Genomic DNA, 14119 nt, shown 5'->3' with positions numbered 1-14119 from the left:
GTGGGGGCACAGAAGGAGAGGACAAGCTATTTCTGGCGCCTCTGGGCTGGCATGGTGGCCATGTGGGCACTGCTTTACGACTCTTCAGCTTAACACTAGAACCGCTTAATCAATTTTGACTGCATGAGTTTAATTGTTTTATTACTCTGCCATTTTGTTAAGTCTTGCTCCCCCGTCCTTGAACCTTCCTAAATAAGTCTATATAACACCGTATCGTCGTTAGAATCTTAATATCACAAACAGAACTGGAGTTTACACGCAGTTTTAGGAGGTCATGTCATGCATAATTATGTAATCGCCAATAGTGAATGAAGAACAGGGCGGGCCAGTCTGTTGTATTGATCCATTCTAATTCTCATCTTAAAATAGTATCTACCCCATATCAATCCACTGAATCCAAGCGTATCATATCAGTCTAGTGCACAGTGAGAGCCTTATTGTATACGCTGAACGTCTTTCAGTATCTGGGAAAATATTCCGCGAGCGAGCGAGTGTCAGAAGACGTGGTCTTGAGGCTTGTGGAACCTTTACGTCGGCAATGGGAGCAGTGTCACCATGGACTATTTCTTCACTTCAAGTTGCTTGCAAAGGAAACAAGTCTGTCCGGCACCTCGAGACCCAGGTTCTCCCGCTGGGTCACCCAACAGTGTTATTGTGGTTTGCACCACACATTTTGTTGGCTCTCGCTCTCTGTCTCTGTGTGTCTCTTTCTCTCGCACAGTCTTTCTTTACCCTCTCTCGCTATACTTCACCGTTTCTCTCTCTCTCTCTCTCCCTCTCTCCTTTTTTTTCCTGCTTCTCTCTTCCTCCCTCTCTGAGGAATGTGGGAGGCTGATTCCTTCTCTAAGAGCTCACATTCCTAGCGCGTACAAGGCCCTCCCCCCAGGTAAACACGTCACACTTCTAACATTAAAACCATCTGTGATGGGGAATGAAATCGCATCCTCATCTTATCCCCCCCCCCCCCTCTCAATTCAAGGGCTTTATTGGCATAGGAAACATGTTAACATTGCCAATGCAAGTGAGGTAGGTAATAGACAAAAGTGAAATGAACAATACAAATTAACAGTAAACATTACACTCACAGAAGTTCCAAAGTAATAGGCATTGCAAATATCATTATGTATAGTGTTGTTGTGATGTGCAAATCTCTCTCTCTCTCTGAGCGACTAAAACGTGGCTGGGAATTGTAGACATTTGGAGTCATTTGTGTTATTTGTTGTTTTTGTCGCAGTCATTCAAGATGTGTTCCGTTTAGGGCACTTTGTGGCAGAGGTCGGCGGGTACGAAGTGTTGTTTTGACTAATCAGCCTCTGTTCTCTAGTCTCTCTACCAAATGATTTATGCAGTATACACACACACACACACACATTCTTTAATGTAAGCAGTAGCTTTTCGAAGGAACAGGGATTCCTGGAATGACCCGACCTTCAGAGCTGAGTGTTGTCTCCAGAGAAAAGGTTACAAGGAAGTGTGTGGCTGTTATACGGAGTGTTTGAAAGGAGGGGGGGTGTGTGTGAAGTGTCTGTGTTCCATGCATGTGTGTGGTTCCGTGGCTGAATGAGTGCGGGAGGCTGTGTGTACTTGTGGGGTGTGTTTGATTTCTAGTGAATATACATGATACACAGACTTGAGTGTGTGTTTCTCCACCCTTGGCTTTCAGCTCAGTCAGTAAATGTATGTATGTATGTATGTATGTATGTATGTATGTATGTATGTATGTATGTATGTATGTATGGATGGATGGATGGATGGATGGATGGATGGATGGATGGATGGATGGATGGATGGATGGATGGATGGATGGATGGATGGATGGATGGATGGATGGATGGATGGATGGTATTGGATGGTATGGTATTGGATGGTATGGTATTGGATGGTATGGTATGGTATGGTATGGTATTGGATGGATGGATGGTATGGTATTGGATGGATGGTATGGTATTGGATGGTATGGTATTGGATGGATGGTATGGTATTGGATGGATGGTATGGTATTGGATGGTATGGTATTGGATGGTATTGGATGGTATGGTATTGGATGGTATGGTGTTTGATGGTATGGTATTGGATGGTATGGTATTGTATGGATGGATGGTATGGTATTGGATGGTATGGTATGGATGGATGGTATGGTATTGGATGGTATGGTATTGGATGGTATGGTATTGGATGGTATGGTATTGGATGGTATGGATGGATGGTATGGTATGGTATGGTATTGGATGGTATGGTATGGTATGGATGGATGGTATGGTATTGGATGGTATGGTATGGTATTGGATGGTATGGTATGGATGGATGGTATGGTATTGGATGGTATGGTATTGGATGGTATGATATGGATGGATGGATGGTATGGTATTGGATGGTATGGTATTGTATGGTATTGGATGGTATGATATGGATGGATGGTATGGTAATTGTATGGTATGGTATTGGATGGTATGGTATTGGATGGTATGATATGGATGGATGGTATGGTATGGTATTGGATGGATGGTATGGTATTGGATGGTATGGTATTGGATGGTATGGTATTGGATGGATGGTATGGTATTGGATGGTATGATATGGATGGATGGTATGGTATGGTATTGGATGGATGGTATGGTATTGGATGGTATGGTATTGGATGGTATGGTATTGGATGGTATGGTATTGGATGGATGGTATGGTATTGGATGGTATGGTATGGTATTGGATGGTATGGTATTGGATGGTATAGTATTGTATGGTATTGGATGGTATGATATGGATGGTATGGTATGGTATGGTATGGTATTGGATGGTATGGTATTGGATGGTATGGTATTGGATGGTATGGTATTGAATGGTATTGGATGGTATGGTATTGGATGGTATGGTATTGGATGGGATGGTATGGTATTGGATGGTATGGTATGGTATTGGATGGTATGGTATGGTATGTATGGATGGTATGGTATTGGATGGTATGATATGGATGGATGGTATGGTATTGGATGGTATGGTATTGGATGGTATGGTATTGGATGGTATGGTATTTGATGGTATTGGATGGTATGGTATTGGATGGTATGGTATGGTATTGTATGGTATTGGATGGTATGGTATTGGATGGTATGGTATTGTATGGATGGTATTGTATGGATGGTATGGATGGATGGTATGGTATGGTATTGGATGGTATGGTATTGTATGGATGGATGGTATGGTATTGGATGGTATGGTATTGGATGGTATGGTATGGTATTGGATGGTATGGTATGGCGAATGGTATGGTATTGGATGGTATGGTATTGGATGGTATGGTATTGGATGGTATGGTATTGGATGGTATGGTATTGGATGGTATGGTATTGGATGGTATGATATGGATGGATGGTATGGTATTGGATGGTATGGTATGTATGGATGGTATGGTATTGGATGGTATGATATGGATGGATGGTATGGTATTGGATGGTATGGATGGATGGTATGGTATTGGATGGTATGGTATTGGCTGGTATGGTATTGGATGGTATGGTATTGGATGGATGGTATTGGATGGTATGGTATGGTGTTGGATGGTATGGTATGGATGGTATGGTATGGTATTGGATGGTATGGTATTTGATGGTATGATATGGATGGATGGTATGGATGGATGGTATGGTATTGGATGGTATGATATGGATGGATGGTATGGTATTGGATGGTATGGATGGATGGTATGGTATTGGATGGTATGGTATTGGATGGTATGGTATGGTATTGGCTGGTATGGTATTGGATGGTATGGTATTGGATGGATGGTATTGGATGGTATGGTATGGTATGGATGGTATGGTATGGTATTGGATGGTATGGTATTTGATGGTATGATATGGATGGATGGTATGGATGGATGGTATGGTATTTGATAGTATGGTATTGGATGGTATGGTATTGGATGGTATGGTATTGGATGGTATGGTATGGATGGATGGTATGGATGGATGGTATGGTATGGATGGATGGTATGGTAATGGATGGTATGGTAATGGATGGTATGGTATGGATGGTATGGTATGGATGGTATTGGATGGTATGGTATTGGATGGTATGGTATGGATGTATGGTATTGGATGGTATGATATGGATGGTATTGGATGGTATGGTATGGATGGATGGTATGGTATTGGATGGTATGATATGGATGGATGGTATGGTATTGGATGGTATGATATGGATGGATGGTATGGTATGGATGGATGGTATGGTATTGGATGGTATTGGATGGTATGGTATGGATGGATGGTATGGTATTGGATGGTATGATATGGATGGATGGTATGATATGGATGGATGGTATGATATGGATGGATGGTATGGTATGGATGGATGTTATTGGATGGTATGGTATGGATGGTATGGTATGGATGGATGGTATGGTATTTGATGGTATGATATGGATGGATGGTATTGGATGGTATGGATGGATGGATGGTATGGTATTGGATGGTATGGTATTGGATGGTATGGTATGGTTTGGTATTGGATGGTATGGTATTGTATGGTATTGGATGGTATGGTATTGGATGGTATGGTATGGTTTGGTATTGGATGGTATGGTATTGTATGGTATTGGATGGTATGGTATTGGATGGTATGATATGGATGGATGGTATGGTATTGGATGGTATGGTATGGTATGTATGGATGGTATGGTATTGGATGGTATGATATGGATGGATGGTATGGTATTGGATGGTATGGTATTGGATGGTATGATATGGATGGATGGTATGGTATTGGATGGTATGGTATTGGATGGTATGGTATGGTATTGGATGGTATGGTATTGGATGGTATGGTATTGGATGGTATGGTATTGGATGGTATGGTATTGGATGGATGGTATTGGATGGATGGTATTGGATGGTATGGTATGGATGGTATGGTATGGATGGTATGGTATGGTATTGGATGGTATGGTATTGGATGGTATGATATGGATGGATGGTATGGATGGTATGGTATTGGATGGATGGTATGGTATTTGATAGTATGGTATTGGATGGTATGGTATTGGATGGATGGTATGGTATGGTTTGGTATTGGATGGTATGGTATGGTGTTGGATGGTATGGTATGGATGGTATGGTATGGTATTGGATGGTATGGTATTTGATGGTATGATATGGATGGATGGTATGGATGGATGGATGGTATGGTATTGGATGGTATGATATGGATGGATGGTATGGTATTGGATGGTATGGATGGATGGTATGGTATTGGATGGTATGGTATTGGATGGTATGGTATGGTATTGGCTGGTATGGTATTGGATGGTATGGTATTGGATGGATGGTATTGGATGGTATGGTATGGTATGGATGGTATGGTATGGTATTGGATGGTATGGTATTTGATGGTATGATATGGATGGATGGTATGGATGGATGGTATGGTATTTGATAGTATGGTATTGGATGGTATGGTATTGGATGGTATGGATGGATGGTATGGATGGATGGTATGGTATGGATGGATGGTATGGTAATGGATGGTATGGTAATGGATGGTATGGATGTTATTGGATGGTATGGTATGGATGTTATTGGATGGTATGGTATGGTATGGATGGTATGGTATGGTATTGGATGGTATGGTATTTGATGGTATGGTATTGGATGGATGGTATTGGATGGTATGGTATGGTATGGATGGTATGGTATGGTATTGGATGGTATGGTATTTGATGGTATGATATGGATGGATGGTATGGATGGATGGTATGGTATTTGATGGTATGGTATTGGATGGTATGGTATTGGATGGTATGGTATGGATGGATGGTATGGATGGATGGTATGGTATGGATGGATGGTATGGTAATGGATGGTATGGTAATGGATGGTATGGTATGGATGGTATGGTATGGATGGTATTGGATGGTATGGTATTGGATGGTATGGTATGGATGTATGGTATTGGATGGTATGATATGGATGGTATTGGATGGTATGGTATGGATGGATGGTATGGTATTGGATGGTATGGTATGGTATTGGATGGTATGGTATGGTATGTATGGATGGTATGGTATTGGATGGTATGATATGGATGGATGGTATGGTATTGGATGGTATGATATGGATGGATGGTATGGATGGATGGTATGGTATTGGATGGTATGGTATTGGATGGTATGGTATGGTATTGGATGGTATGGTATTGGATGGTATGGTATTGGATGGTATGGTATTGGATGGTATGGTATTGGATGGTATGGTATTGGATGGATAGTATTGGATGGATGGTATTGGATGGTATGGTATGGATGGTATGGTATGGATGGTATGGTATGGTATTGGATGGTATGGTATTGGATGGTATGATATGGTATTTGATAGTATGGTATTGGATGGTATGGTATTGGATGGATGGTATGGTATGGTTTGGTATTGGATGGTATGGTATGGTGTTGGATGGTATGGTATGGATGGTATGGTATGGTATTGGATGGTATGGTATTTGATGGTATGATATGGATGGATGGTATGGATGGATGGATGGTATGGTATTGGATGGTATGATATGGATGGATGGTATGGTATTGGATGGTATGGATGGATGGTATGGTATTGGATGGTATGGTATTGGATGGTATGGTATGGTATTGGCTGGTATGGTATTGGATGGTATGGTATTGGATGGATGGTATTGGATGGTATGGTATGGATGGTATGGTATGGTATTGGATGGTATGGTATTTGATGGTATGATATGGATGGATGGTATGGATGGATGGTATGGTATTTGATAGTATGGTATTGGATGGTATGGTATTGGATGGTATGGTATGGATGGATGGTATGGATGGATGGTATGGTATGGATGGATGGTATGGTAATGGATGGTATGGTAATGGATGGTATGGTATGGATGGTATTGGATGGTATGGTATTGGATGGTATGGTATGGATGTATGGTATTGGATGGTATGATATGGATGGTATTGGATGGTATGGTATGGATGGATGGTATGGTATTGGATGGTATGATATGGATGGATGGTATGGTATTGGATGGTATGATATGGATGGATGGTATGGTATGGATGGATGGTATGGTATTGGATGGTATTGGATGGTATGGTATGGATGGATGGTATGGTATGGTATTGGATGGTATGATATGGATGGATGGTATGATATGGATGGATGGTATGATATGGATGGATGGTATGATATGGATGGATGGTATGGTATGGATGGATGGTATTGGATGGTATGGTATGGATGGATGGTATGGGATTTGATGGTATGATATGGATGGATGGTATTGGATGGTATGGATGGATGGATGGTATGGTATTGGATGGTATGGTATTGGATGGTATGGTATGGTTTGGTATTGGATGGTATGGTATGGTATTGGATGGTATGGTATTGGATGGTATGATATGGATGGATGGTATGGTATTGGATGGTATGGTATGGTATGTATGGATGGTATGGTATTGGATGGTATGATATGGATGGATGGTATGGTATTGGATGGTATGATATGGATGGATGGTATGGATGGATGGTATGGTATTGGATGGTATGGTATTGGATGGTATGGTATTGGATGGTATGGTATTGGATGGTATGGTATTGGATGGTATGGTATTGGATGGTATGGTATTGGATGGTATGGTATTGGATGGATAGTATTGGATGGATGGTATTGGATGGTATGGTATGGATGGTATGGTATGGATGGTATGGTATGGTATTGGATGGTATGGTATTGGATGGTATGATATGGATGGATGGTATGGATGGTATGGTATGGATGGATGGTATGGTATTTGATAGTATGGTATTGGATGGTATGGTATTGGATGGATGGTATGGTATGGTTTGGTATTGGATGGTATGGTATGGATGGTATGGTATTTGATGGTATGGTATTGGATGGTATGGTATTGGATGGATAGTATTGGATGGATGGTATTGGATGGTATGGTATGGATGGTATGGTATGGTATTGGATGGTATGGTATTGGATGGTATGATATGGATGGATGGTATGGATGGTATGGTATGGATGGATGGTATGGTATTTGATAGTATGGTATTGGATGGTATGGTATTGGATGGATGGTATGGTATGGTTTGGTATTGGATGGTATGGTATGGATGGTATGGTATTTGATAGTATGGTATTGGATGGTATGGTATGGTATTGGATGGATGGTATGGTATTGGATGGTATGGTATGGTATTGGATGGATGGATGGATGGTATGCTATTGGGTGGATGGTATGGTAGAAATTGAAAATACGGTCTTGTCACAATCAGGAAAGGGGAAATTGTGTCATGTGTAAGACGAGGGCTACTTCAGCTAGTGTGTGTTTTGTAGGGTTTCACAACATTCAAGCAGATAATCTCAATCCAATCTATAGTAACGTTTCCGCCATATTGTTACCATATTCCTAACTGGTCACGAAAGGAGAGTAGAAGACTAAAGAAACCCATTCATGTCTATTGGGACATGTCTTTTCCAGTGCTTGATGTATCGGCATCCCACCCTTGTGCTGTGCCGTTGTAATATATACTGAACAAAAATATAAACTCAACATGAAAAGTGTTGGTCCCATGTTTTATGAGCTGAAATAAAAGATCCCAGAATTTTTCCATACGCACAAAAAGCTCTCCAATTTTGTGCACAAATTTGTTTACATCCCTGTTTGTCACGGATCACTCCGGAACTTTCATTACGCACACCTGTCCCCTATTCCCACTGATTAGTACTTGTGCCCTTTGGTTTCCATTGGGCGGTCCATTATTTTTATAATGTCCGTTGGTGCGTGTGAGTACCTGTGCTGTGAGTTCTGGGCTTTCGCGCCATTGTGGATTGCGCAGGTGATTACGGGTCTCGCCCCGTGTGATAATCATTCTGCATGTGTTATTTGTTCGAGGTGCTCCTCGCTCTTTTGTTTTGGGTTTCTACCCTGTGTTTTGTTACGCGATTGTTCGCTCTTCGTCCCCGTGCCTTCACACGGCGCGCCGTAATTTGGGCTTACTAAAAAACCCTATTAGGCATTCCTGCGCCTGTCTCCAGAATCATTTATGCCAACGTGACACTGTTAGTGAACATGTCTCGTTTGCCAAGATAATCCATCCACCTGACAGGTGTGGCATATCAAGAAGCCGATGAAACAGCGTGATCATTCCACAGGTGGACCGTGTGCTGGGGACAATAAAAGTTAACTCTAAAATGTGCAGTTTTGTCACAATACAATGCCACAGATGTCTCAAGATTTGAGGGAGTGTGCAATTGGCATGCTGACTGTAGGAATTGTCCACCATAACTGTTTCCAGAGAATTTAATGTTACTTTCTCTACCATAAGCCACCTCCAACCTTGTTTTAGCGAATTTGGAAGTACGTCCAACCGGCCTCACAACCTCAGACCATGTGTAACCACGTCAGCCCAGGACCTCCACATCCGGCTTCTTCACCTGCGAGATCATCTGAGGCCAGCCACCTGGACAGCTGATGAAACTGAGGAGTATTTCTCTCAGTAATAAAGCCCTTTTGTGGTGAAAAACTCAGTCTGATTGGCTAGGCCTTGCTCCCCAGTGGGTGGACTAATGACCGGCTCCCCAGTGGGTGGACTAATGCCCTACCAGGCCCACCAATGGCTGCACCTGTGCTCAGTCATGTGAAATCCATAGATTAGCGCCTAGGGAATGATTTCAATTGACTGATTTCTTTACATGAAGTGTAACTCAGTAAATTTGTTGAAATGGTTGCGTTTAGATCTTTGTTCAGTATATAATAATATATGCCATTTAGCAGAAGCTTTTATTCAAAGTAACTTAGTCATGCGTGCATACATTTTACGTACAGGTGGTCCCGGGAATCAAGCCCACTGTCTTGGACTGTGCAACCACCACCATCTATCAAATGAGCTACAGAGGACAGTGTACTGACCCTGTGTACTCTGTCTCCCCATGCAGGTGATGAGCAGTCGCTTCCTGCCCTACGAGACCATTGTCACCGACGCCGTGCTCAGCCTGGATGAGGACACTGTACTCTCAACCACAGAGGTTCGTGTTCCTCCACACATCACTAAGGATACTGCCTACTACTGTGTTGGAATGGGGGGACTACTTTCTCTCCCGAGCTCCGGGGCGCTCCCCTGCTTCCCCCCCCCCCCCACCTCATGCTGTTTTTTTTAATGGCCACTCTCTCCCCATGTAGCTTTCCCCCTTCCCCCCCATTCTCTCACCTTCTCTGTATCTTTCCCCCTATCTCTATGATCATCTCTCAACGCTCTGTCTCTCTCTCGCTACCCTCCCTCCCTTCCCCTCTTTTCCTTCACTCCCTCCGTCCCACCCTGTCAGTGTAGTGGCACACCAGGCTGCTGTGGCCTCTGCTCTGCTCTGTTCTGCTGATGGGAGGGATAATGATGATGTCAGTGTTGGCATTACTCCAGGGCCCTCTGTGCTTTGTGTGGCGCTGTGTCAGCACAGGGACCAGTGGTGTAGTGCTATTTTAGTGAGGGAGCGCTTTTTTAAATGTATTTTTATTTTATTATGACGACGTCATATCCTCAAAGTTTATACCGACTGATGAAGCCAATGAAATAGCTTATCATTATAGGATATGCATAAAATGCATCCTCCAATTGCACCGTCTGCTACACATATTGTCTAAAGAACACGTTCTATGTTTTAATAGCCTCCAAGTTTAGGTGTAGGCTACATCTTTTCAAGATAGGCCATTACTGTTTGTCGTGAATGATAATTCTTCACGTTTTACCGGTGAAACGTCCAGAACTGCATCTCCATGCCAGTCATTTGATTGATCTCAATCAGTTTCATTGGAATATTGATTCAGAATCTTCTTGAATGGCTGTTTTCGTGAGCGACTCAGAGCAGATGGCGTTAACAGACTGTTAGCCTGCCTTGTAGGATACAGTGCCTTTTAAGTCACTAACTCCAGTGTATATTTGGCCTTGAATTTTAGGTTATTGTCCTGCTGAAAGGTGAATTTGTCTCCCAGTGTCTGTTGGAAAGCAGATTGAACCAGGTTTACTCTAGGATTTTGCCTGTACTTAGCTCTATTCTGTTTCTTTTTATCCTAAAAAACTGCCTAGTCCTTGCCGATGACAAACATAACCATAACATGATGCAACCACACCATGCTTGAAAATATGAAGAGTAGTACTCAGTGGTGGTACAAAAATTGTCAGATTAATACTGCCATTGAGAAAATTCAAAACAAAACGAGACATGACCTTTTTCAAGGTCAGTCTCGCAAAAAGAAGCATTCTTGCGTTCCAACTACCCGCTATTCAAAGTGCTCTGAACAAATGAAGGGAATTATTCACAAACATCGGCACATTCTAAGATCCGATGATGGTATCGGTAATGTGTTTATGGATCTTCCCTTGGTCGTATTCTCGCTGGGCAGAAATCTTAGAGATCAATTGGTAAACTCTGATTTACCACCCCAAGATATCCCTGCACAACGTGTATTTGCGCCCCTACTGGATGAAAACTACAAGTGTAATGGCTGTGCTCAATGCAATGGCACTTATAAATGTAGATCCTTCAAACACCCCCAAACAGGGAAACAGATCCCAATCAAAGGTGTCATCACATGCTCCACTAAGGCCGCTACTTATCTTATAACTTGTCCTTGTGGTAAAAATGATGTGGGTAAAACAAAGAGCGTATTAAAAATACGAATCTCGGCGCATCGTAGCACCATTAGGTGCAAAAACTCGACTTATCCAGTTGCGGCCCACTTTTTAGAAGCAAACCACACAATTTTGTCTCTACGTTATATTGGCATCGAAAATGTCACCCTCCATAGGAGAGGGGGTGACCTCAACAATTTATTGTTAAAACGAGAGGCTGCCTGGATCTTTAATTTAAAGACCCATGCTCCCTTCGGTCTCAACGTAGACTTTGATCTGAAAGCCATTCTTGTGATCACTGTGATTTTGCTATTGTAAATGTTTGTAGGCTTATGTAGACAAATTGTATCGATGATCGTACGCTATCCATTTATGTTTCTTGTATGGTATTTTAATCAATGAGAAGTAAACAATGATATCAGGCCACACCCGGCCATGATTACAGACACCTGTGTCTGTCTTTTGACACTATATAAACAGGTCACCCCGCAATGTTTGTCGAAACGATGGACATAAAATATTTTTGCATCTGAGCCCCTAGAGTGTGCGGCTCTCCGTTATTTTTTAAAAAGTGTTCTACTCTGCTAGCCAGCACCGCGCCTAAATAGGTGTTTCGCCTCTAGTTGTTTTGCGCCAAACATAATGCTTTGTAGTCGGGACAAAAAGTGTATTTCTTTGCCACATTGTACTTTTGTGCCTTTACATGCTATCCACACCGCTCGTGTCAGGTGCGCGGCAAAATAAATGTACACATGTTATGTTGTTCAATCATTGCATCCACACTGCTCGCGTGCCAGGCGCTACAATGGACATTGTTTCTATTTGTGACGCTCAACATGCTCCAAGTCTGGCCTCTCCCATCTCCTCATTGGTTTTTAGGAGCATATAACCACGTGGGGGATGGAAAGATTAACTTCGGTCCACACCCCGGTAGGTTGTAGTAATGCTGTATAGTTGGTTGCCAACACCCATATAAAGTCCAAAGAAGAAAAATAAGCTTGAAGGAAGGGTGAGAGATGATGAGAAATGAATTCGGTTTACCGTTTTATCTGTGGATTAATTGTCGGAGTAGAGGACCTTGTGCATTTCAGGTAAAATAACAACCCAATGTTTATATATCAGGACAAATTATCTAGCAACATCAAGCTAGCTAGCTAAATTGCCATAAATGTTTAATGCTTTTTGACCTGTCCCCAAATTAATATAATTGGTTCAGAGTTTGTTTTTTTGCTTCTGGTGTGGATGAACAATATCAACTTGTGCGCGATGGCACACGTGGACTTGCGGTTTGGTCAGCATGTTATTGCAAACAGGCTGCACGTTTTGGAATGTATTTATTCTGTACAGGCTTCCTTCTTTTCACACTGTCATTTAGGTTAGTGTTGTGGAGTAACTACAATTTTGATCCATCCTCAGTTTTCCATCACAGACATTTAACTCTGTAACTGGTTTAAAATTACCATTGGTGAAATCGCGGCCAATGTCTGGTTTAATGCCGATGTGCAAAACCAATGTCAAAACTGACGTGCATACCTATAGTGGGGAGAACAAGTATTTGATACACTGCCGATTTTGCAGGTTTTCCTACTTACAAAGCATGTAGAGGTCTGTCATTTTTATCATAGGTACACTTCAACTGCGAGAGACTGAATCTAAAACAAAAACAAAAAATCCCAAAAATCACATTGTATGATTTTTAAGTAATTAATTTGCATTTTATTGCATGTCATAAGTATTTGATCACCTACCAACCAGTAAGAATTCCGTCTCTCACAGACAAAGTTTTTCTTTAAGAAGCCCTCCTGTTCTCCACTCATTACCTGTATTAACTGCACCTGTTGGAACTCGTCACCTGTATAAAAGACACCTGTCCACACACTCAATCAAACAGACTCCAACCTCTCCACAATGGCCAAGACAGATGTTGCCCCACTGGAGTTACACAGTAATAGAGTCACTGCTATGAGCTTCACGACATTTAAACTATGGAACGCCATTTTGGGTCTTTGCGTGTCAAAAAAGATACAGTAGCACTTTCAAAACTGTACAAAAAAAGTCTGCAAACACCGGCCACGAACGATGTGTTTTCAATACCGCATTGGTAATAAAGCATAATTTGTTTGACTGCAACTTCTGGGGTAGCTAGCTTTAGCTTGGTACCTAGCTAACACCAATACAACCAGCCTGAGCTGTAGAATGAGCAGAAGAAACTGCAGTCATTTTCATTATTCTTAGCAATGATTTAGGAATCCTTGTGAGTAAGTATTAGCTAGGTTGCCACTTGTTGTTCCCCTATTGAAATGTGACTTTAGTTCATGAAAATAAATTGCTAGCCCCAAAGCTAACGTTATAAGCAGCCAGCTAGCTTCATCTGGCTAGTGAGGCTCGACCAGGTTGTGTTGTGAAGCTAGCAACCATAAGAATTAGACACAATAGTGGAAGTTGAGGTTTGCCTTCAAAAT

The 14119-nt window shown here is 41.9% G+C and overlaps 1 protein-coding gene across 1 annotated transcript in view; it reads left to right on the top strand.

Annotated features, from left to right (window-relative positions):
- The window catches only part of ext1b (exostosin glycosyltransferase 1b), a 131382-nt gene that overhangs the window by 98802 nt on the left and 18461 nt on the right, over positions 1 to 14119 (top strand). The window contains 1 exon segment of the mRNA XM_046326862.1: positions 9970 to 10059. Coding sequence (XP_046182818.1) covers positions 9970 to 10059 — 90 coding nt within the window.

The sequence above is a fragment of the Oncorhynchus gorbuscha genome, linkage group LG24 (assembly GCF_021184085.1).
Source record: "Oncorhynchus gorbuscha isolate QuinsamMale2020 ecotype Even-year linkage group LG24, OgorEven_v1.0, whole genome shotgun sequence".
Classification (NCBI taxonomy): domain Eukaryota; kingdom Metazoa; phylum Chordata; class Actinopteri; order Salmoniformes; family Salmonidae; genus Oncorhynchus; species Oncorhynchus gorbuscha.
This window is presented reverse-complemented; position numbering and strand designations above follow the sequence as displayed.